The sequence below is a fragment of the Limulus polyphemus genome, unplaced genomic scaffold (genome assembly GCF_000517525.1).
Source record: "Limulus polyphemus unplaced genomic scaffold, Limulus_polyphemus-2.1.2 Scaffold1453, whole genome shotgun sequence".
Classification (NCBI taxonomy): Eukaryota; Metazoa; Arthropoda; class Merostomata; order Xiphosura; family Limulidae; genus Limulus; species Limulus polyphemus.
In genome coordinates this window covers 208,835-235,485 of record NW_013667063.1, presented here as the reverse complement: position 1 = coordinate 235,485, position 26,651 = coordinate 208,835, and the positions used below count along the sequence as shown (strand labels likewise).

Sequence of the window (26,651 nt, the reverse complement as noted above, 5' to 3'; positions counted from 1 at the left end):
CCATCTTCAGTATGTAAAGCAAAATAAAATGAATTTACATAAGTTTTGGACATTGCTAAAGTACAAATGCTAAATTTAATGATAAGTAAACATATAACACAAAACAGTAATCATCAGGAGAAACTACAGCAAGAAAACACAACAAAAAAAATAAAAATAAAATCAGTAATACGAACATATTAAAAAATGTATAATTTAAATGAAGACTGCATGTTGTTCAGTGTTGGAGAATGCTGTTTGATGTGGAGGGTTTCTTTAATCAATAATTGAAGGTCAGTATTAGACTTGCAGAGGATAGAAAATATGTCCCACTTAGAGTCCCATGATCAACAAACTCTGTATTTCTACAAAAGTATTCAAACGTGTCAAAACTATTAGACAGACTCCTGGATAACTCGCTTCAATACTATAAGAAAAATATTATTAAAAATGAACTGATCAGCAAACTAGAGAGTTACATAAAACATGATGAACCAAGCCCTAAGTACCTCTCCTCTCTGCTCTAAACATCACAAATAAGAAACTTACAGGCCAAACAGTACTAGGCTAACTGAATCCTAGACACAAATGTAGCTCTATTTTAAAAGGGTTTTCTATGTAAAAATAGGATTATGTGTGTGTGTATGACTGCTAAGTTGTACTGTATTGTGAATATGGAATAATAGTGCAATCATGCATAAGTGAATCTAATGAAAATATATGAGTAAATATTACCTCATGAATTAGACATGGAAAGAAAAGGGTATGTTAATTAAAACTGTGGCCAGTGGACAAAATTTAACATACTATGAGCAATACAACAATGTAACAAAGGTTATTACCTAGGATTCAGTAACAGTGGAAACAAAATAATTCCCTGAGAGGGAGGAAGAGGTCAATGCTCTGAACCTGACTCACCCTGGTCCAAAACATGGACTGAATCCTGATGAAGAAGTCTGTTAACCTACCCAGGATTATTAAGTGCCAAATATTGATTATACAGCATTTCGTACGAGGTGTGGTGTAGAATCAATGATGTTTTACAAGTAAAAACCCCTTGGTAGTTGGTGCTACACCTTTGTAATGATGTTTATAGTGCCTTCCTTATTATTGCTTATGTCACCAACTGCCATATTACCTGTACATCAATCTGCAGTTATAACAAGCATTATTCAAAAATAATTGCTACTATACAATGCATTACACACACAGACTCACTACAAGTTTGTAAATGTTAGCAATTATCCCTGATAATCAACATGTTTAGTAGATCTGCTGTAATCCTGTTCAGCTTCAAAGGTAATAAAGAATTCATTGACACCATAAACTTTTGAAAAACAACAACAGTTTTTCTTTTTCTTTTGTGTTATTTGCTTACCTTTTTGATTTTTTTTATTCGTCCATTTTTTTCTTTTTTTTTTCATAGGACAAAAAATTAAAATAAAGACTGTAGAGTTAATGTGTAATGCTTCATACTTTTTTTGGGGGCACAGAAGTAGGGTGACTGCATAAGTTGGTGGTGCACTAGAAAATTAGCTGTGCCTATGTTGAGAAAAATTAGGGTCCAGGAACCTAAGTGAACCCTGAAAGCTGAAAGTTTTTAGAATTCCCTGAAAAAACAACTATTATGTTTCCATAAAACTATGAAAATGACAAATTTACATTCATTTCAGTTCTATACATTGTAAATATGAATTACTGATTAATGTGAACAAAATATAAATTTAACAAAATTAAAATGCATGTCTTAAATGGAAAATTTTTTAAAGTCGTACATGATAAAACTTAACTTTTTGACAGCAGATTAAACTAATTTAAAAATAAAAAACTACCGTGCCTTGCATTGGCTGCTTACTGAGAATAAAATGTGTAGAGAGTGACAAGAAGTTTTTTATTTGCCAAAATTTTAGATCAATTACTATTTTAGTCAATGACAATTCCAAGACACATGCATATCTATTAAGTGTAAACATAAAGAAAACTTTCATAACTCCAATGGGTAGACTGAGGAAGTGGAAATTTACTAACACAACATTTAAGCAATGAAACAGTCTTGTGAACAAGTAAAATAATATTGATAGTGTATGCACACATTTTTTTTTAATTTGGTGGTGCACTTGCTCTAATATGTACTATTGACACTAAGCCTTTGAATTCCTTTTTTTTTATACATTTAACGCAATATATGTATATGTATAGTACTGTAAGTACTTCTTTTCTATTTTTATACTTCTTAAACCTCAGATTTTGGCATTGGGAAGTAACAAACATGTTTTGCTTAAATTTAACATTTTCTCTTTTACTGCCATATAACAGGTTATAGGTTTTTGTAGAGTTTAAGATTTACTTGCAAGTATTTATCAGTTATCAAAGCAAAAATTGGCAAAAGAAATTAAAAACAAAATGGGTAGAAAAGACAGCAACAAATAACTACAAAAGTGTTTTATTTAATTATTGTTTAAATTAGTAAAATTAAATTTTAATCATTGAGAGTAATAAACTTTGTGAGCTTGATTATCCTTGGACAATCTCACATACATTTAAATGCTTTAAAAATTAGTCTTGTAGGATAGGTTTCTTAAATTTTTCACTATTCTTACAAATTTTGGATAATTAGTTGAACATATGACTGAGTTGAAACACATAGCCGGTCCAGTCAAGATGATATTGATGACTTGAATAATTGCCTTAATAACCTCTTAAATTCCCATGCTGTCATACACTCAGTAAAAAATAAATAAAAGTGACCTACATTATCAATTGCTCTGATTTGCACTCACACTTGAATTCTAATACTTGTATCCATGATTACAAGGTTTATGGACTGCATCTACAGCCAGTAAATAGATTTGCATATAAATGTTCAAATACAAAGCTGATGGAATGCACTTGTCAATGCAGCCAAAATTTTGAATTCAACCTTATTGGGTCTGTAGTTTTTGAATGTACCTAGTCAATTTTATTGTATGATAGCAGTTCTAAACAATTGAGTTATATTGATTAAAAAGAACTTTTAACCTCTCCTGTTATTTTGTGTTGTTGCTAATTTTAGGAAAGTTTATGTGTAAATCTCATTTTCATTCCACTCAGAACTAAAATTGTCTAGCAGTAGTACAGTAAAATGACTGATGTAAAAAATCTAGTGGATATTTGTAAATATGGAATTTAGTATCTAGTCATTTCATGTTTGTTTGTTTTTATTTCCGAAGGCTTTGAAGGCCGACCTTTTGTAGAGTTTTTGAAATCAAGAAAACTGACTCCTAGTGTGGTGCACTATATTTGTTATGCAATAGCAATGGTTGATGACTCAGTGCCAACGTTGCAGGTAAGTAAATTGTTCATCACATGTATTACAGATGCATGTGTTGTGCTGTAATAAGAAGTGAAATTCTGACAATTTCTTGGTTACATTTACATATTTCATTTTAGCTACCATGAAATTCTCTTGTTTGCACATTCGTTTTCCATTATGTCTTCATTGTTCTGTATCTATTTTTGTCATTTAAATTTTATCTCAAAATTATTTCCATAACATTGTATGAGGAATATTTGTCCTAGAATTGTCAGTTAGTTATTGGAGATTCCATCATTAGATATCTTTTCATGACATTTCTAAGTATCCCTTCTTGAAAATATAAGAAAAACAGAAGTTTAAGAGTGAAATAAAAACAATTAACAGAAAAACCTTTCACATTACACATACACATTTGTACTCTTCATTTTGAAATATAATATGAGGCTATTCAGTTTCCAAGATTTACTTAGAACTCAGTTTTATTTCATCTCTTGATATTGTGAATTTTAAAATGAAAACCCATAAGAATATACTTGAAATTTCTGTTCTCAGGTGGTCATAATATGTAAATTTACATGATTTCATTCTATTTTAATGCCATACAATCATGCATAAAGCCAAGTTGTGATGAACAGTATTCCAGAGCACAATATCTGTATGCACGCTAAACCTCTGACAGTCATTATAAGAGTATTTTGTTTTAATCACCATCATGCCCCAAGTTGAACAAAAAATGCAGCCTGGCTAACTAATGAATGAATATTTGCAATGCTCTAAGTGCAGCTACAAGTTTGGCTGCCAATTTTGATTTCATTCCTTTAAGTTGCACACTCAGTCCTTTTTTGGATGCATCTTTTTTTCACACCTAAGGTGTTTTTTGTTTAGATATATTTATATGGCAGTGAAAGAGTTAATGATTAATGTAAGCAGTTTATGGCTTGAACACAAAAGATGCTTTTACCAAGTTTATGGGTCTGTAACAACTTCACATGCAATATTACACTTACTGTTTTTCAGGAATTTATAATGTTTTTTTTTAATTTGCCACTGTGATGTGGTATAGCAGCTAATTACATGCACTGTCCTAGAATTATTGGCTAACTGCTACATTATATATTATTCAGCCCTTTTGCAGTAGTTAAAACTGATCAACCAGTTTACAAAAAAAGTTTATTGTAGTCATTTAAAGACCACAATTTTTAAAAAAAAAATCTCTATCACTATTTCTTGTTTTAAGTGGGTTGTAGACAAAGTTAAAGTGTTTGAAAGCTTGTGATTTACAATGCAAAAATATATTGACTGTGGAGTTAAAATATGAAGAAAACCATATGTGTTGTTCCAGTAGTATTGCCCTCTATTGGAGATGGTGTTATTGTGTATGATGTGTTATCCCAACAGCAATGATTCCTTTCAACATAATGGATATTTCAGAATGCTATTTCAACTATTCATTGAGCTTCTATATACATATTTTACAAAATTAGTTCAAAAATAATTACAGTGACTTCAGTTATCTATCATGACTAACACTATCCCTGGATATCAACCCAATTGAGCATTTTGAGGATAAACTTGGGAATTAAATTCATCATTGCAATTAATCAAGATACATCATAAGCTTGTTTAGTCTCTGCTATTTCAAATTATTACTGCAAAAAAAAGGCCCACTCAATCTTAGGTAGGTGTTCTAAAAAGGTGGCTTATCAGTTGATTTGTTTGTGGAAAACTGTCACTGTGGTTGTAAATTTTAACCAAAATCCAATGTCAAGCATGTTGAGATATTAATAGATCACAGAGTATGCATTATAATTTCTGAAAGTTATATATTTTAGGGCCTAACTGCTACCCAGAAGTTTCTAGAATCCCTGGGCCACTATGGTAACAGCCCTTTCCTCTGGCCTCTTTATGGATGTGGAGAATTGCCCCAGTGCTTTTGCAGGTGATCTTATTTTATGTAATAACTGACAAAAAGTAATGAAAGTCAGGTATTAAATTCACAGTAAGAGGTGAATTTGATTTTAAACTTCATATTTTATACTTCGGTAAGCAATCCAATATACAATTTTAGTTTTTTGTTTGTCTTTTCACAAAGATGTCTAAAATCCCTGTTGCCTTAAATATTAGGTTAGTTAAGATATTTTACATTTGTGACTAGTTATTAATGTTATTAAAGCAGTTATTAATGTTTTAGAATTAAATTAGTTCAATAGTGATTTTAACATAGTACTTAAATATATGAGCTAAACTATTGTCACTCAGATTATATGGTGTACTCTTAAGAAGAAACCATTAGTTGTAAAATTATTGTACATGGAGGAACATGCTATGTATATAAGGAGAGAAAAACAAGTCTCTCAGACAAGGTGTATCAGGAGAAAAAACAAAACTCTCAAACAAAGTGTATCAGGAGAAAAAACAAAACTCTCAGACAAAGTGTATCAGGACAAAAAACAAGTCTCTCAGACAAAGTGTATCAGGACAAAAAACAAATCTCTCTGACAAAGTGTATCAGGACAATAAAACCAATCTCTCAGACAAAGTATATCCCAAGGTACAAGATACATGTCCCTTAGAAATTTTTTTAAAGTTAAAATGGTTTGAATCAAGGCTTTGTTTCCTTTGTTATGTACAAGTTTACTTGTTCTTGCTCTACCAGAATAAAAAAAGAAAACACCCACAACTATAAGACGAGGGAATACACCAAGTATAGACTATTATATTATGTAGTGTGATGTTACTGTAAAAGTTGACCATTTTCCTTGTATAATGTGAACAACTGAAGATAAAATGCCATTAAAACTTAAAGTTGTAGTTTAAAATTAGTGTAAGTCAACAAAACTTGATTAGTTCACATTTGTTTCTTATATTTAAGCATATTTAACTTTAAATATCTTAATTAGTATACTGAACTAAGTGCTTAAGGTGTATTTTTTTTACTACATTATCATACTTTGTATGTGTGATTAAATAACATTCTTCAAAATCTCATCTATTTATTCAGTCTTAATGTGAAAGTTTAGTGCTATTTGTTCAAGACAAAAATTATATTGTTGTAATTTTACTTCTTTAAAACAATAAAATGACAATAATAATAATTATTAAAATTTAGGCCATTCAACGATCATATGACAAAGTATCATCATTTTAATTCTAGGCTAACTATATTATAAAGAAGGTAAGTATGTTATATTTAAACAAGCTTAGAGCCTCTCTACATATTTTCATGCTCTGTCTGATGACCATACATCTTAACAGTACCTTGCAGTGCAGTTTCCATTGTAAGGCTATCATGTCAAAAACACACCCATCATCCCTGCATGCTTTCCATAAACCATCTAGTGTATGAGGATGGTGGTTTCCAAGTTTCCATTTCAACAGATCAGTTACACAGAAATTCATAGTTACTGCATTTTTTAAGCAATTTTTATGTAATATAATACAATTAGATTACAAATTTTTTATCATTTTTAAGTTATGATCTGCAAAGAAATGAGGCCTATCATGGCACTTGGCTTGTAATCTGTGTGTCTGGGGTTCAGTCCCAACATCGAACCCTTTCTCCATTGGGGGCATTATAATGTAATGGTTTATCACTTCTAAAATAGGGATGGCTAGTGCAGATAGCCCTCATGCAGCTTTGTGCAAAATACAAACATACATACACTATAAAGAAACAGATATTAATTTTCTCATCATTTATAAACTGTAGTGTATTTTTAATCACTTTTTATGCTGTATTTTAGTTTTAAATACTTGCTTAACTTTAACCCATAATTTTCTAAAGAAAGACCAGTATACAAGCAACCATCTGTTAAATGGCTGAAAACAGATTTGAATAGTGAATTCTGTCTTTCATTTTCTAGAAAATTCAAATTGCATTCCGTTTTATTTTTCTTTACATTGAATTTATGATTTACTACTCTTGTTAATTGGTAATATAAAAAAATAATTTTAGAAAAAGTAAACTAAGTTTAAATGAATTAATTAGTTTGGTTATTTTAGCAAAATTAGCCTGTTTCAATTTCACAAATACAGTGATTCCCATGAATTCACTGTTTTTCTACATATGTAAACTTCAATTGGTAAACTAATGTAATTAAACTTTATATATTATACTTTAAGCTTCTAAGTATGTGAATTGGGTTCATGGATAAACCAATTTGATGCAAGTATGAGATCTCTATTTAGTTATACTGCTCTTTAATCATAAAATGGTTATCATTAGTGATGAGCAAGGAAAAATTGGAAAACAAAAATTCTTGTTACTAGAATTTAGAATATATTCCCAATAACTGATCTTCTGTAAGATTTAGGTTTGTTGCTTGATCAGAATTCAGAAGACAGGCAGCATTCTTGCTGTTGTTCATTTCCTCAAGACTGTTAATGGGGAATTGTTGTCTACAATATTTTTCATTAGTTTTCACATGTAAATAGACCTTAAAATCTCTAGATGTGTCTCTTAATATTTATTCCATCTTTATCAACACTATATATTATCACAATATGTGTTTCTTTCAAGTCAGTTTTCATTTGTTGTTTTTTCACAACTGTGCTTCTTTTATTATAATTTTCTAATGGATCAAAACGTTCTGTAGGTTATGTGCTGTTTTTGGAGGAATCTACTACTTGAAGCGGTCTGTGGAGGGTGTTATACTTGACAGGGAAGGCAAATGTGTTGGAATATTTTCAAATCATAAAAGGATTAATTGTAGGTATGAAACTGTGTACCTGGATATGATGAAACAACATGTAAAATGTTTTGATTAAGATTTTGTACCTGATCCAGTGTTGCATAATATTTGATAAAATGCTTTCTTTTCTATCAGATTTAAAAGCTTTTTTTTTTCTTCTTCTTAGCAGAACTTATATTTGTTCTAATTTTGGACTTTGTATAAGCCTACCCTAACATGGCTTGTTTAACCCATTGACTGCTGATTTACGTATAGGGAACAGTTCGCCTCCAGCAGTTGAATGTGAGTGTGCTGTATACTGTGTACGGCTTGAAAAACTTTCCCGTGCATTTAGAGCAGCAACAGTCAATGAGTTAGCATTGCCCTTCTTTTGTTATATACTTCATTATATGTAAACTTAGTGTTTCCAATATTCATTATTAAAATAAATCAACAAATTATCATTAACAATTGTTTTCTTGACTTTCAAAAACAGTTGGTTAGTTATGGAGTCCAGTTATGCTGCTGCAGAATTTTTACCTGCTAATGTTCCTGAAAGGTAACTTTCTTCATAACTTTATCTAATGTTGTACATTTTTGTCATGCAGATAATTTTTTTATGTCATCACATGTTAATGTACATTACCATATTTCTTTGGAAATTAATTATCTTAGAATGAATAAGAACAAATATATTAGAAATATCAAATAATAATGAGATTTAATAATAGAGAGTTTTAATACTATGCGGACTAATGTTTTGTAATATTAAGGATGTTGTTGTTTGAGTGCAAAGCTACACAATTTGATATTGGTGCTCTGTCTATCACAGGGAATCAAACCCCAGATTTTAGCATTGTAAGTGTAAACTTATAATGCTTGGAAATGGCTTGAATGGTAAATTAAGAAAAACTTGAATATAATTTTAACATAACAGCAAATGTACAAGGTTTAGTCATCATCAGGGACACAGGAGTACTTCAAGAAAACCCGCTTTGATGGCCGGGTCGCTGAAATAAAAATGCCTAGACCACGCCTGTATAATTCTCAAAAGGAAGAAAAACCAAGGATTAATAAACAAAATTGGCAGTTATGGCATTAATTATACTAAGTCTAGAATAAACTAGAAGGATTAAATGTCTAACATGGGTGAGGGGAAGGCTCGGTTGTACTCTAGGTCAGACTCATCATCGTCTTTGGATATGGAAGATGGGCAAGGAAAGGCAAGCTTAGGTGAGAAATATTCCTTGGTGTTCAACTTGGTCGAACAGATTGTTTTTCTTGTGTCTTGATTGGGTTGGTCGTCTCTAGGTTCTCCTGTTTTTCCTTGCAATCTTTGCTTGTGTTTCCTGGCTACATAACTGAAGGCTGTCTATAGATGTAGATATGTCATATTTGTTGCTCTGTAGAGTCTGGCTTGATTGAGTATTCTTCTTGGTAGGTGTAGTTGTGCAGGCTTGACTACTTAGTTTAACAGAACTTTGTGGGTGAATGGTAATTTGTTGTTGGTTGTCGGCATTGTCTTGATCTGTGCCAGATGTTTGAGTGTGGATCTGCTGGGGTAGTTCTTGGAAGAGGCTGGGTGTGGGTGTGGTCATTCTGCTCTAAAGTGGAAAAAGTATTAAAAGAAACCATTATTAAGTATGTGTTCAGCAGTTGATTTGGACAGTGTTACTATTTTCATGAAGTAGGTTCGATTTCCAGTGGTTCTGGAACAGATCTGGTGGATGGCATGAATATTGTACATTGTGGATGTTTTTAGAGTTGACAGTATTTCTTCTGTGTTAATGGAAAGGTTGATGACTGAGAAAGATAGAGGAAAGGTAAGTGTTAGATCAGGGAGGTTTACAAATAACTGACAGATTAGAATCCCATGAAGAACATAGGTAATCAAAGTCCACGTGTGCTAGTGGTTGTATGAAGATTCCACCTCTGTGTTGAAGCCTGGTCTTGGTAGGGTCTATGGAGACATTGAACTTGTATTTCATTAGGAATGCATTGATTTTGCATAAGGAGAAATCCCTCAGGATCTTTTCGATAATGATGGGGAGACTGAATCATTGGATGGTGAAAGAGGTGTTCCCACAGGAGGACAATCATCATGGTCATGGAGTGAAGAACAAGAGGGCTTCATGTCTTGGCATCTGGACTGAATTTTCTCTGATGTTTTTTCTTGGATTATTTATAACCACAAAAAAGAGAATATTTTGAGTTATACTGATTACTATATAAGGTTAACTCATTCTGACAACAGTATTTGAATTATTCAGCATACAGATTCATTGCTACTGTCATCAAGTTCACATCCTTGCACTCAAACTAGTCAGTGAGAGTCAGATTCTGACTCCTTAAATTCACAGGCAAATCTTTAATAAACATACATAATAAACAAAATCTGATTTTTTTTGTTCAGAAGACTTGTAATGTTTACTAAAACTTTTACTAAATTTTGTGAAGGTACATGTAACACATTAAAAGTTGTAGTATGTATACTTTCACAGCTACCTGGTGGTTGCAAGGTTGGTCAAAATGACAGTTCCCATATACAGAGTTGAGTAGTCTTAACAGCATAAAAAAGTGATACTTATCTGAGTTGCATGATGTCTTGTCATATTTTAATTTTTATTTAATTGTAAGTGATAGGGACAAAAATTTTAAGATTTAGAAAAACAGAAACAGTCATTGATTGTATGTTTATATGTTCCAAATGTTTTGGCAAAACGTTTTTTATGTTTTGGCACATTTTGTAGTTTTTTGTTTTTTATTATTAAGTAGTCTTGATTTATCGTAGGCAAATGTCCAATATGAATTACTATGAACAATGAAATTGTTACTCTAGCCTTGTTAACTTAATCCATTTTTAATCTGAGATAGATTTTCATTTATATTGGGTAAAATATATAGATATCTTTAGTTAAGTCCTGATTTCGAATAATAGCCCTGAGAATGATACCACTTCTGACGTAGTGTTAGTCTATTAGAAAGAAGTTTAATTTTTTAAATGTTTTAAGGTGTAAGATTGATTAGAAACAGTTTTAGTAGTAAGAAATACATTAAAAATATATTAAATTTTTAATGAATAGTAATTTATTAAGTCCAACAACATTCCATGCAGTTATTTTGTTTTTTTAGCTAGTAACTAAAAATTGGGCATTTGAAAAATTACATAAAAAGAAACTCTTGCCATAACAACAAACTTTTCATCTGACTCGTTTATATATTTTATTAGCTACTATTCACAAATAATATGAAATATGCATGTGGGAAGAAATCATAATTCTTGTATTGAATATATGAAACTAAAAACAGTAGATTTCCCCTAAAAATTGGATTTTAATCTTGTGTAGCAGTAAATTATTTATATAGCATTAATTTCTTACAGTGTTATTTTCAAAGATTGCATTTTATTTTTAAGTACTACTGTATTACATGAAATCTGTGGATTTATATGTTATGAAACTATGTTATTTTGTAAATTATGTAATTTAATATAACATTTTTATGCATGCTTATAACATATGTTCGGCTAAATCAAGGATTGATGATTAATATATACAGTAACAATTAACTGCTTGAAATATTTGGAATGAAAAAAATGTATTGAATGAAGATGACAAATTTGTTACCTATATAACTTTAACCTTTTTATGAATATGTTTTTCTTGACTGTGTCACTTTTGTTATAATTCATTCATTTGATTAATTTCATTGGTTATGCACTTCTATTGATATGAAAACTCTACAAAATTAGTTGACTTTGCACAGGGTATCCAGAGCTATCTTTATCACCAGTTCTTCAATCTTGCCCGCAGAAAAAGAACAAGTAAGATTTATATGGAAAATAAAAGTGACTGTTTTTTACTCTTTAATATCAAAAATGTGTTTCATTGACAAACTGAGAACTGTTGTTTCAAACTGTATAATTTATCCTTTATCAGTCTACCTGGATTTATGGTAAGGGACATAATTTCACCTTTCTCAGCCCACCTGAGATTATGGTAAGTGAAATAGCTTAAAACTGCAGTTTTCAGTTGATCATTATATGGAAGTTGTTTTTCAACATCAGTAAATATGTTCAACATTTCATAAATAGTTTTTGTTTCTTTCATTTTGTTTTAAAATAAATGCAGATTAAGTATATTCTCTATTAGGTTGAGACATATAATACATGTATCTTACAACTATAAAAGTATGAGTATTGCTAATGTATTAAAGTATGGATCATCTATAAAAAAGAAAAAAAACTGACAAATTAATTACATTTTTATGTAATATCTGAAAATTCTTATGTTTTGTTTCATAATTTTGTTACATTTTCTACTGTTCAATTGGTATTACAAATTTAAGAATGTCCATGTAAGTTAACATTTTCCAACACTGAAAATGTATTTCCAATAAATACTTACCTTCCCACCCATCCTCCCCACTTCTGGTGTGCCTTTTCTTGACTAATCTTAAAATGATGATTGAATAATCAGTATAAAGGGAGTCAACTATGCTTAGAGGGTGTGTTGCACTCCTATAGATGGAGGGTTGTCACATTCTCATTTGCATGCAACAGTGCAGCAATATTACTCGGATACAGGATTTTAAATGGGAGTTTCAAGGCTAGTGAAAATTGTACAGATAGAGGGAGCACTGAATCAGAAAAGCTATATGTGAGGAAAGGTAAGCATAATATCTATTGCAAATACATTTTCAGTGTTAGGAAATGTCACCTTGCAATGTTAGGTACATGTCATGAGGAACAAAAAAAAAGATACTGGTCCATAGTAATAAAATTAGTTTTCCATAGCTATGTCAAAGAATTTCACCCATAAGGATATTCAAAGTGTCAAAAAAAAGAGTCAAGGACAGTTACACTTTTCAGATTATTAACTTTTTCGAGATGGTTTACAGATGAAAGGCTATGTCATCCCGTTTCTTTACTCGCATTCAAAATTTTATTCAACTGCTATTTCATGAATTTATGTCAATAACTTTGGTATCAAACTGTAGATTATAATTCAAATTTTAGTACAATGTATTACTCAATTTCTTAATTTAAAAGCAAATATTAAAAAACACTGATAAACATCGATTTTTGTGTCATGTGGTATGTTGAATGCAGCACTGGTTCAAATTAAATGATTGTGAAGTCAAAATACTAAGTCTGTAGTTTCATACAAATTAGAAACTCAAATTACAGATATTTATAAGCTAGAATATAAAATAAGAAGTTCTTATCTTTTCTATTTGCTAAGATATTGCTCACGTAATAAATAAAACATAGTGGCACCTCTGTCACCTCCTTCCATTTTTAGAAGCACTCCCTTATATACACTTACTTCTATATATGACATGAATAACCAATTGGAAGCTCAGAATGTCCCCCCAATGGCTTTCTCAGCAATTTTAATGGGATTGGGGCCATTTCTTTCTTTTGAACCAATATTTCAATGAGGTAGGGTGTCTTTAGTCTGCTCAAAATTTCATATTTTTTTTACTAAAATACATCTTAGTTGCTAGGCTTGATAAATTATGATAAAATTATATGGTGTTGATGTAGTAATTTATGCTTTTTTAGTTATTCAATTGTATATCTAAAACCTAAAAAAAATATTTTGTTTCATATCCTCTATGTGCAAATTTTTTAAAGGCTTAGAAACCTATGTCAAGCAGCAATTGAGTACAAAGAACATAACTAGAAGAGATAATTGTTTGCTTTACTTCTTTCTTTACTGTTCTATGTATTAGGAAAAATAACTAAGAACTTATTTCAAAATAGCAATAATATATATATATATATATATAATGTATAATAATTGAAATGTGACTCTATTTTACAAAATACTAGTCGACTAAAACACAGCCAAGACAAGTTACTTTTTACAGACCAAAGGTCACCTTTATGTTATTTGATATGGTAACATGAGTGCACATGAGCTGTATCATCATAAGTTCTGTATTGTTAGCCAGGCATGGGTGAAAGGTCAATATAAAAAAAATAATTAATGCATATTAGCATTTAATCTTATGAGATTTAAGCTATTTCGTCTAGAAATTTTTTTGTGTTATAATTTGTGTTCATTCTAGAATGAAAGAGGCATAATTTATGTTTAATTCCCAATTTATTCTGGTGGTTGCAAGATTGGTCAAATCTACCGAACCTGCAAGGAGATTAATTACTGAAAATAACAGATAAAATATAAAGGTTTTTCTTAAGAAATATTTGATAACTGTCTGGACATTATAAAGATTTTGCATGAGAAATTTCAAACTTTTCTGATGCATAAAAGTATGTTTAATCTTAAAATGAATATTACTTTGCATGACAGATAGGCAACATGCGAAAAGAAAAAAAAAAGACTTAATAAAAAAATGTGATATTTTGCATATGAAAGCATTGTAATGTTTACTGGTTATCTGCCAAATTTCATTAACATTTGCTTACTAATTTAAAAGTTATAGCATGAAAACTAACAAGCACAAAACTACCCTTACTCTATACAGTTTGACCGACCTTGTAACCACCAACATTATAAGTTGTAAATCACATGGGGAATGTGGAGCTGCTTGCGTGCATGCCTTGTGAAACATTTTTATTATATTATTATTATTCATTTTACCTAATCTCTTCTTAACTTACCTAAAGGGATCCCTATGTTTACATTTTAGTTACTTTTATAATAATAAATAAAGAATAAACATGAAAACGAAAAATAAAGTACTTACCTCGGTGTCCTTTTTTTTTCTGTCATCTGTCGATGACACTTTACCCTATCTTTTTATACTAGTGGTAGTAATGCATTGAATAATTTCTATTTAATTAAATAATGCACCAAAGAACATAGAATAATAACATGCAAAAATTAGGCAGTTTCCTCTAACTATCACAATTTGTCTGATATGTATATGAATGAATCAGACATAAGAATTTGTAAGAATCATCATCACTTCAATACTAGTAATAAATTATTTTATAACATCAAATTAGTTATTTTTCTTTAATTGGACTCTCAAAGGTTTGCTTGACAGCTTCTTTATGAGCGGTCCACTAAAGCACAAACCATAACTGACAATATGGTAACTGTTGGTTATGGTTTGTGTTTTAGCGGAATGCTCACAAACAGCTATATAAAGAAACGTTGAGTGTCCAATTACAAAAGACAACAACTAAACTTGGTGTTGTAAGGTCATTTATTTCTAGGATTTTTATACTCCAATATGCACTACAGAAACTAGATAATCATCACCACTTTAATGGATGCAGCAACAATGGAAAACATAACTCATAAAGAAGAAATTACTATGGACAAGAAAAAGGACTTTATATTGAAGTAAGTATGACGTACCAAGAAGGGAAATATGTATGAAAAGAAGTATATGGATCAGTACCTACAGGAAATTCTCAAGATGTTTGAAAGGGGTGTGAGAGTTTTCTCCAATAGAACATCTGCTCTGTAAAACCTACCAAGTGGACATCTGTTAATATTGCATAAACAGGGCAACAATAGCTTGGAAGGAAAGGGCAAAAAAAAGTATGGGTGACCACTACATAATGGTCAACATGGTTGAACGTAACCCTGCAAGCATACATGTTGAAGACTAGAAACTTTTTATGGAAAGCTTTGATGTCACCAATGTCAATGGATTTCTAACTGAAAAATAAGTGAAAGCTAAAATTTCAAACCTTAAACAAGTAACTAGAGATTTTAATGTCATAGACAAGTTTTTTCCACCAATAGTATTATGTGTTGTATTGTATATGTTTTTAGCAATATTCTTTCCAACATGCATGAAATCATCATTGACTCAACCATCATTACCATGCTTGATGGCAACAAAAGCAACAACAAAAAAGGCAAATATGAGTACACAAACCTTATTTACTTCTGTTCTTTAATTTTAAAAGGCATTTAGTTGCTTATTGGTTTTTAGAATGGTTTTAGATGGTGAAATCCTTGAAATCACTGGTCACACACCCTTGTACCACTGGATTGAAACCACTGACAGAACAAATCTGTGTAGCAGCACTACTAATCCTGGAGCTAACACCAGTTTTGGACAGCTGAAGTCAAGAACTAAATTTCTTGAAAAAGGGGGGAATTTAGAGTTTGCACACTTTGTGAGTTGTGATTTTCCCACCATAAAATACTTGATCTTAGCTTGGTTGAGTCATACAACCATTGTTAATTCATCACTTTAAAATATGTTTTAGTAGAGTTAATTTTTCTTTTTTCTTTAAAAGAAAAAAAAATTATATTTGAATTTTGATGAAATATTAACTTACTGGGATTTTGTTCTAGAAACTTCTGTACAATCATATAAAATTTGACTGAACTTGTCAGGAGCATGAATAAAAGCGATGTTCAAGAATAGGAATTTAGTCTCATTACTGTAGCTACATGTAATGATGTCAGTTAGTTAGGTAATCTTTCATTCAACATTTACAGCTGACACTTCTGAAACTGGTTCCTGATGGTAATATACCAAGTACTGTTACAGTTTTGGAGCTAGGTCCAGGAGCTATGGTTTGTCCAGATGGATTATGTAAGTTTTTTTCCTAGTAATGTGTAATCAATTTATTTCACTCTTTGCAAAAAACAAAAATATGAAACCCTATAGCCCAAGCTCTTTTGAAAGGTGTACCTTTCTTCATCACAGTTAAGTAATCAAATTTTGAGGGGGTAGGATGAGTATATTTTGCAACATGCTTAGCTTTATTGTTTTTTTTTGTTAGTTATTGGGTGCATTATTGAAAAAATAATACTCATTTTGTTGTTTTAAGTGAAGTGTTTAGTGAATTTTATGATAAATATTATATCAAAAAAGACAATAAATATGTGAACAAACTTATATAAATTGGTTTTATTTTATTTGAAAATTGTTATAAATGCTGAACTTGCATTCTGACTTTACAACTAAGTTTTAAAATGTGTAAAATGGATCTATTTACATTTATTGAACTGGCTAATGAAAAAATCACAACGTTATGCAACTCTTTTAATAGACACTATTGTCCATCATATTTGTACCTTCTATCACAAGCTGGAGTATTTCAAGGAAAACAGACATATGTTTGATATTGTATGAATCCTCATCCATACCAACACTGTACAGACTGAATATTGATGCACTTAAAAAGGCAGTGAATACCCTCATACAAGTTTATCCGGACAACTTTGACTTGACTTCAAGAACAATCTGATGATGATGTCAGTCACTGGGACGTATCGAGCTCTGGCAAGAAATCGACTGCATGAGGTGTATCCAAATACATACATTTGCTTTGGAATTTATCTGTCCTTAACGATCACTAACTGTTCATTTGAGCATTCATTTTCAGCACTGAAGAGGATCAAAACCTATTTGCTCTCAACAATGAGTGATGAAAACTTAGTCATCTGGCACTCATGCACATTGAATCAGATATGCTTCGATCTGTTGACTTACATGCTGTTATTGACACTTTTGTAAACCAAAAAACACTGAAGTTTTTTTAACTACAAATGTAAAGAAAATGAAAAATAAATTAATAAAAGGGCTGTAATTGATTCTTATAACTTTATGATATTATACATGATTATACATAGTACAACGATATAAGTTATTTAATGTAACTTAACGTCACTTTATTCTATTCAACGAAGGGTAGGGCAGAGGGGCAAGATCGGGGGAGCCTTACTAAAGCTCAGCCTGGGGGCCCGGGTGGTAGTTAATTCACCACATGGGCAAAGTATTGGTAATAAATGCCCATAACAACCACAAAATTGAAAATTTGTATGAACCTGTACATGGACCTAATAAACCTCCATGCCAATTTTGGTGAAGATTCATCCACACCCTCTAAAGTAGTTACATGAACATACAACAAACAATACCATTATATTTATATAGATTTTTCCCAAACCTGTCAGTCTTACCATGGAATGATTCCTGACTACCCAAATTATTTTCAGGGTTGGGATCCTCATTTTTTTCATTTGAAAAGGCTTTTACCTCCATTTTTTTTTTCAGCTGTTTCTGAAGAAGAAGGTATTAGAAAAAAAAACATTTTTTGATCAAGTTCTAAGATTAATATAATATACATTGAAAGTGTTAATAAGAACTACTTGTAATGTCCAATAAAAGTTTTATAGTAAAAAACAAAATTTATTTTACTTTTTATTGTATATTTTTGTTAATAATTTTCCTACCGTGATTTTATTTAGTTTAAGAACATGACCATTGATCTTATTGTTAATATGTTCGTGTGAAACCAGTCTAGAACTTTGTGTTTAGTTTCATGGTTAACACATTTTTAGTAATTATTTTTAAAACATTTTTATATTTCTGGTGGTATGAATTAGTTACCTTGGTTTCATAAGGGTGGTGATTGTACATGTATTAATTCCTTCATGTTGTATATGTGTTTATATTTAGCTTATTGTGTATGCATAAGCTTTAAATTATTTTGCTTGTTTTTCACTAATGTAATTCCAGATGTGGTGTATATGAATTGCCCCTCTGTTCATGAGACAGCCAAAGAAGACTTGCTTCCAGCTGCAGAACTATTGTTTAGTCCACTGAATACTGATGGTATGTAAGTTACTTATTTTATATCATGCTGTAAAATACTTTCTCTTTTTCCTAATAACACATGGCCATATCTTCAATATGTGTTACATTTTATTTATGTAATAAAGCATCTCTTCTCACCTACTTTCATTTACAAGTAAGTATTCATTGCTGCAACATATATTAAAGTACATTCATTTAATTGAGAATCTTATTATTGAGACAGAGTTTTGTATTTGCCTAATCTGAAATGTGGGCAAAGACTAATACATTTTAATTCTCTTTTTTTAATATCTTTCTAGCTAGCTAGTTTACTGACTTATATATGGCATTAAAGTATCAGACTACAGATGTTGGTAGTCCACCATGATGGTGAACATTGTTCTCATTTAGTGTTTAACAAGATATGTTTACTGACTTACACATGGCAGTAAAGTATCAGACTACAGATGTTGGTAGTCCACCATGATGGTGAACATTGTTCTCATTTAGTGTTTAACAAGATATGTTTACTGACTTATACATGGTAGTACAAGTCAGACTACAGATGTAGTCTATACTTTGACAGAATAAATATTGAAAAATATTCAGTAAAATCTGCACAGCTCAAAATAGCTCAGTTTTACTAATCAAACATAAGTCTAAACTACAGGAAACAACGCGTACATCATGTTATCTTATATTTTGAAACAAACCGGTAATTGTGGCTGTTATTGATAATAAAAAGATATAAATTTCTATAACATGTACATCTCAAACTGGGCAGTAATAACAATTCATATGTATAAAAAAAATATTATTATTTAAAAAAAAAAATGAATTAAATCCATGAGGATGTGTAGTTCTAAGTTTAAATATAAATCTGCAACCCTTTTCTCAGATCATTTCATCTCAAGGGGTATGTTTCAGAATTGGCGTGTGCAAGAGTGCATGTGTATTGTTCTTAAGTCTTAGACCACGTGTTTTATTGAGCATTTAGTTTCCACTTTTGGAGTGTGCTCTATCTCTTAACTGAAGTTTACAGAAGATTGTTGCCCAAACTTTGCAAGAAATAAAATATAATTATTATTGGTTTTATTACTTTTTTGTTTGTATGTGTGAGATTGTCTTCACAATGCTGTGAGACATTAATAATAAAAATATTCATTCTCAATATGCAGTAGATGAAAGAAATGTTTTTATGCAATGCATAAAATTGGTTTCATTAAATAAAAAAGCTAAATTATTGAAGCAGAATAAAAACAAAGTAATTATTATAAAAATAAATAAGAAAATTTTTTTATCATTGTTGCATGTACAAATTTACTGGGTGTACAAACCATTTTATAAAAATTAATATCTCCATGAACAAGGTTGTATGTCTCTTTAACAGTAATAAAAGATTAATCTTTGGTTAAGTTTTTAGAAATGGCTATGCTTTGGATGATTTTTTTTAAAGCAAATGACTGCATTTGGTAAAGCATACTTTTTATTACTTACTGTTCATTAGTAAACACAGGCTGTGCAGGTTCTTCTGATGTGATGGAACCCGAAGTTCTGTGGTGTGTGTTCTTTAATGAACTTGATACAACCACTGTAAATCTGAATGAGCACAATCCTTCAGGAACAATCATAACATCATCACCAGGAAAAAGTTTAGATTATGAGCTTACAGTTAAAGAAGTAAGTACATTTGTAAACAAAATAAAATAGGGAAATATTTTTAAAATTTTTATTTGGATCTGAAACCTGTTCTTGAATAAATACCTATAGTGTTAATTTGACTACAATACTAGCAAATAGATACAATGTGCATTGCATGTAAAATCAGTTCTCTATCCAGAGATGATAATATATTTTATAGGAACACAGAATGAACAGCACTTAATAGAATGCTTTGAGAATGTTAAATTTATTCAGTGTATGAAGTTATGTACTAAGTAGCCTAATTGTTGGAGCATTCCATTTGTATTAAACATACCTGTTATATAGTTTTTGTACTTTATATGATATTTGCTATGACTAATTAGATCTATGAAACATGATGGAAAACAGTGTTAGATGATATTTTATAATGTACTCTTTTTAACTCCATTATAGGTTTTAAGCTATGTTACATAGAAATCCATCTAAATTACTCCTATTCTCCAGTACAACTTAATGGGGTCTGGTATTTCATGAAATCTATGGGGAACCTTAATTGAACTAACTAAAAACTACATCTAAGATCCTGGTATTTTATGAAATGATTTTGGGTCACTTACCTGAAGTAAATGAAAATATATCTCAAAACTTTTTAACAGTTTTTCTTAGTTTTTTTCCAGAAAGATTTACTGCTTAGGCAGTTTAGGCACTTACAGCATACATTTTTTTTAATCAGTTTACTACAAAATAATTAAACAATATATTAAATTATATATTTGTTTTTTGTAATTTGTACCTTGGAGCTACTTGTGAGAGATGTGTTTTAATTTAGGTTTATAAGCAATTGTAAAATGTTAATTGTGATTACATTAAGAGAACTATATTTTATGGAACAATAGTACTTACTGAAAGTTTTTTCTTCTCAGGCACGTAATCTGTTCCAAAAAATGTTTCCGGCAGAAGAATTTCTTCCTAGAGCTCCAGATCCTGAAGAAATTGTCATGGAAGGAGATACAGGAAATCCTGGTGAAAAGGGGAATGAATCTGCTGAAAACTTAACAGACAATGAAATCCAGCATCCAAGTGAGAATTTGCAGCAACCTGAAGAATTGCAGAGTCCAAATGATCAGGAAAACAAAGAACAGGATCAGCACTCTGTTACTGAAGCTTAACCTTAAGTTTTAAAATGTTGATTTCAACATTGATATTACTACAGAGATTGTTAATTGATATAGGTGTTGTATGTATTACAATATTCTTCTGAGAGATTATTATTTTTTCACTGTAATTATTAACAGTGATAAACATGTAAAACTGGCATTACTGTGAAATTGTTAATATTCCTAAAAATATTGCTGATCTAGGACAATTAAATAGATTGACAACAGTTTCTGGCTTTGACCAAAATGTGGTGGAGACATTATTATGTATTCCTATATTTGTGACATATGCACTTTTGTTAAATATAGGTTCATAAAATAATAATTTTGTTTTTTCTGTGTAGGATTATATGCATATGTGGGTTGGAGTTCTCTTGCATTGTGCATAATAATATATATGTGTATGTATAACTGTGGTTTGTTTTGTTTCTTGTTTTACCTTCCAATTTGTATGCAGAACAACGAGTAGGTTCACACTTATTTATGTTGAATTAAATATTTAGATATATTTATGTATACACACACATGTAGACATAATTCAAATGAAAAAGTTAATTGTCTTGTGGAACACAAAAATCAGTTTTGATTAGAATTCAATGTGTTTTGAAAATAATTGGTTAAATGTTTGAATATAGATCATTAACTAAAATGTTTTTGCTTTGACTGCATACAGTATAGTGTATGTACAGGGTGATTCATAATTTGTGCAAGACTGTCAAAGCATTGTAAAAATTGGAGGGTACATGGAGGATGATGTGCAGAAGGAAATTATCTGTGACAGAGACCCTTCATGAATTGACCATTTGGTCACCTACAAATTGTTTAGGTGAAAAAGAGCCTGTATGCCAACAGTTTCTAGTATGCACAGCAGAAAGCATGTTTTAAGAATGTTGAAGCATATCTTGCTGTATGGCAAGAGTATACAGACATACTAGTGCTACAACAGCTACTGTTTTTGATAACAATCACACTGATGGAAGTACTATTCCAAAATCAACAGTAACCAGATGAGTGAAACAATTCCTTGAGGCAAGAATTGTGTGAATTATGAATTACTGTGTGTTACAGAAAACAAATAATTCAATCAATAACTATAGAAGACATCCAAAGGATAAAACCCCAAACAGTACATTCAGACTGCAAGCACACTGATTGTTGGAATGTTAACAGTTCCAAAGCCACCCATAATATTTCTAGTTTCAATACTTTGTTTTTTTTGATCAGCAGGGACACTTGAGTTCTAAATCTATATTAAGCTTCAAAAATATATAAAATTTCACAGTGAGAGGAGTCATAAACATAATCAGATAGTTGAGTTTATGAAAAATAAAGGAAAATGACAAACATTCACTAGTTACAATGTATTTTGGAAGAGATAATGTGACTAAGTACAAATACTTACTTCTTTTGACTTTATTAAAAAAAATATCTTTCTGCAAGTAATTTGGATCAACATTACAAATAAAACACTCAGATACCCTACAACAATTCAAAGCAACATACTATACCATTTCCTTTAACTAAGGATAATAAAGAACTGCTAAGAGACACTGAAACTGCATTAAAATCAACAACACAATGCTTGAATAAGAAAAAATAAAGCTTCTACACTACAGGTATGACATTAAAGCTATTCATGAAAATAAAGGGGATATTGTGACAATGGCTGTGAATAATCATTCAGTTTTTGTTTTAGCCTAATAGATAAGTTAGTTGAAAAACTACGTAAAATAGTTAAGAAAATACATATTTGAAAGTTCCCTTGTTTTTCTCTTCAGCTTCATAATTGTACATAATTTTTCAGTTATTGTGCTTTATATGTTTTAAGTAATGTTTTTAGTAGTAAAATCAGTGGTTTGATACATGAAGTATATTTGGCTTGGTATGGTATCTAGCTCCATCTGACCATCCAGCTGTTCTAAAGATTAAACAATCATCTTGTCTGTGTGATCATCTGTGTAACCTTGATTTGTCAATTCCAAACAATTGACAGAAAGTGTTGTACTGACATTATGTATTGATAAAATACATTGTTCTATACATTAGAAATCTTGCCTGTGTGGTCATCTGTGTAAACTTGATTTTTGTATTCCAAACAATTAACAAAAAAGTGTTGTACTGACATCATGTATTCATAAAATACATAGTTCTATACATTAGAGATTTTTCTATTCCTCTTTAATAGATTTTTTGTGCAATATTTTTATTCACTTCTTAAAAAAACTTGTTGTTTTTTCTTTATTACTTGGTATACATCAAAAATAAAACTAAAATGCAACTTGCAAGTTAATGCAACAAATGTGGTATATTAAATTCCACGAAGTATGTAATGTTGTAACTCTATACACATGAAGACTGAAACCTAAGATAATTAGAATATGTTGAATCAATATTTGAGTACCCTCACTTTTGCTAGTTAGTCATTAAATAGTTTCAAATTCAACAATAAACTGTGTGTATAAATGTATTATCTGGTTCAACAAAAAACCTTTATCTTCCAACTCTTGCAGTAAGATATCTCCAATAATAAGGTGAATTTTTAGAATCATGGTACCTGATGTGCTAATGTTATGGACAAAAAAAACTTGTTTTACATCAGTAATGATTCTTTTGTAACCATGGAAAGGTAGATATTACTATCATTAAATGTGTTAATAAGTACTGTTTAAGAAAAATATTTTCGTTTTTTTGTTTCAGGAAAGTATATATATATTTGTGCGAAAACACAATAACTCTTAGAAAATGCTTTATAAGGGGCACAAATGCAATGTACTGATATATATTTGAATGAAAAAGAACTTTCTCATAGTTCTAGAAATAGTAAAAAGAGCATAAATAAACAGTACTGGTTTAGATGTTAGTATAAAAAATAAGAGTTTCATCAGTAAGACAAAAAAAGAAAGTTATTCAAAAAGGAATGTGTCCAAAGACAAAAAAAAGTAATACACATGGGAAATGAGAAAACAAAGTTAATTTTTGGAAGTCATGTACATGTGATATTACATCACAGTGAGACTGATAATTTAAATTTCATTAAAGAATGATATGATTTAGTAGTATTATCAGTCTTATCCCAAGATAATATCACATTATCTCTTCCAAAATACATTGTAACAAGTGAATGTTTGTCATTTTCCTTTATTTTTAATAAACTCAACTATCTGATTATGTTTATGACGAGCTTCTACACTACAGGTATGACATTAAAGCTATTATTACCAAATATATGCTATGTCAGCTGAAGGTGTTCTACACCATAAAAGTTAATAAGTACTTCACTAATGTTGACATTTAAATCAAACATTAAATTTAATATTTTACTGTTGTTTAATTTTAATATAACATGTTTGAAGGAAAAGGTGAAGTTCCATTTTCATTTGAGTAATTTAATACATGTTTCATAAAATATTAAAAATTGGTTAAAAAGTTCAGGAAAGTGCAACATTGAATTATTACAGAAGATTTTTCATTGGTTAGAATATGAAATTTTAACAGATGTGATAAATTACTAGTAAAATGAAAAGTTTACCCTCCTTGATACAGACTTAGCAACAGTATCAATCTGTGTCTACCTTAATCTTCCAACCCAGCACAATAAAACTAGTTCATGAACTTTCCTTTATATCATTATCCGAGTACTAAATGAGTTTTTCACAAAAGGGTCTTGAGTTTGCCGCTCTAACTTAAAAAAAGAACTTGTTTGAATTTAAACTTTAAAACTCTCACCACACTCTTTCAGAAATTAAATATAATCCTACTCTTTGAAATAATATACTGCTATATTACTGTAGTAACTTAGATCACAAATGTAGTCCAAAACTAAATATCACTGAAGTTTTAATGTATTACCACACTTTACTACAGTTTGCAGAATTTGAATTATTTTTATTTACAGCAGTTTCATTAGAAATTTACTTTACTCTTTCCATAGTAAAATCTTATTTTTACTTCAGTTTTACCATATTTTACTTGCAGTATAACTTTAAATGTATAGTTATCTTACTCACTACAGATTGAGATTTGCACCATATATTTACTGTATTTTAATTACAGCATTATTGTAGATTTAATTTTCATGTACAGCAATAATTGTTTGTGTACTTTTACCAAAAATTAATTGCAATAGTATTATTTCACTTCAAATCTCCATAGGTTTATTATTGTAATAATTGAAAATATTAATTTTGCTTGAAATGCAAATGAATAACGTAAGTTGTACTTCTAATGAAATATTACTTCAGCATACTATCATACATTTTAACATAAATGTAAACTTTCATTCTTTCTTATATATTTGTATGTTTGAAGTTAAGCACAATGGGCTATCTGTGCTCTGCCCACCACAGGTATCAAAACCCGGTTTCTAGCATTATAAGTCTGCGACATACTGCTGTGCCCTACTTTAGTGGAAAAAATTCATATTGCCATAATATAAAGTTAGCCATTTCCACTAGCAAAAAAATATGTAACCAATCATTTTATTGCACTTTAATTTACACCTCTATGTTAGAGATTTTTTTTAAGAGATTTGGTTTTGTCACATAATTTTATCCTTGCTGCTTACTGTACTTTTAACACACTGCAACCAAACTGTTCACACACATAACCAAGCCCAGCATGGCCAGGTAGTTAGGGTGCTCGACTCACAACCTGAGTTCAAATCCCTGTCCCACCAAACATGCCTGCCCATTCAGCCGTGGGGGCATTATAGTGTGACAGTCAATCCCACTATTCATTGGTAAAAGAGTACCCCAAGAGTTGGTGGTGAGTGGTGATGACTAGCTGCCTTCCCTATAGTCTTGCACTGTAATTGATGAGTGTGAATGAAGAATGACACATTTACTGTTAACTGAAAGACATGTTAAATGTCCAAATGGAAGATATGCAATAACGAGAAAAACCAGAGCCAAATGTTAAGACTGTGATATCTGCATACCTGTGACACATCAGTGGAAGATATGGTGCACACAATAGTCCCAATTATGCTGGTTAAAAATACTTTCAGTTTCAAACTTAAATGTTCATTAGGTAATAGATGTTTCATTGAAGATAAGATTTTTTTCTCAGCTTTGCAAATGTCAAAGTTTGTACATTTTCGGACCTATATATAGATATGCATTTGGAAGTTTCTTGAACATGAACCAAAAGTTTTAAGAACTATATAGAGGAATTTAATGCTTGGGGATATGGATGCTCATATACTTAAAAATATTAAAGTATTTGAAGCAAGGATTCAAATAATCTTCTTTTTTTTAGCTTAAGGAAAGTCTAAAGTTCTGAAAGTTTATATACTTGAAATGGTAAGTTATATTGGTTTTAAAATCAGAAAGTTGGTATTGTTGCGTCAGCGAGTCACATGACCACGTGACGCAACGTTTCTAGAAT

The 26,651-nt window shown here is 30.5% G+C and overlaps 1 protein-coding gene across 1 annotated transcript in view; it reads left to right on the top strand.

Moving 5' to 3' along the window:
- LOC106463650 (rab proteins geranylgeranyltransferase component A 2-like) overlaps nucleotides 1-22,551 on the top strand; it is a 74,660-nt gene extending 52,109 nt beyond the window's left edge. Inside the window, exons 8-16 of the mRNA XM_013923701.2 lie at nucleotides 3,189-3,304; nucleotides 5,107-5,213; nucleotides 7,870-7,986; nucleotides 8,441-8,503; nucleotides 11,710-11,767; nucleotides 16,380-16,476; nucleotides 18,409-18,504; nucleotides 19,973-20,145; nucleotides 21,033-22,551. Coding sequence (XP_013779155.1) covers nucleotides 3,189-3,304; nucleotides 5,107-5,213; nucleotides 7,870-7,986; nucleotides 8,441-8,503; nucleotides 11,710-11,767; nucleotides 16,380-16,476; nucleotides 18,409-18,504; nucleotides 19,973-20,145; nucleotides 21,033-21,278 — 1,073 coding nt within the window. The 3' untranslated portion in view covers nucleotides 21,279-22,551. The remainder of the gene's footprint in view (nucleotides 1-3,188; nucleotides 3,305-5,106; nucleotides 5,214-7,869; nucleotides 7,987-8,440; nucleotides 8,504-11,709; nucleotides 11,768-16,379; nucleotides 16,477-18,408; nucleotides 18,505-19,972; nucleotides 20,146-21,032) is intronic.
- The last annotated feature ends 4,100 nt before the right edge of the window (nucleotides 22,552-26,651 follow it).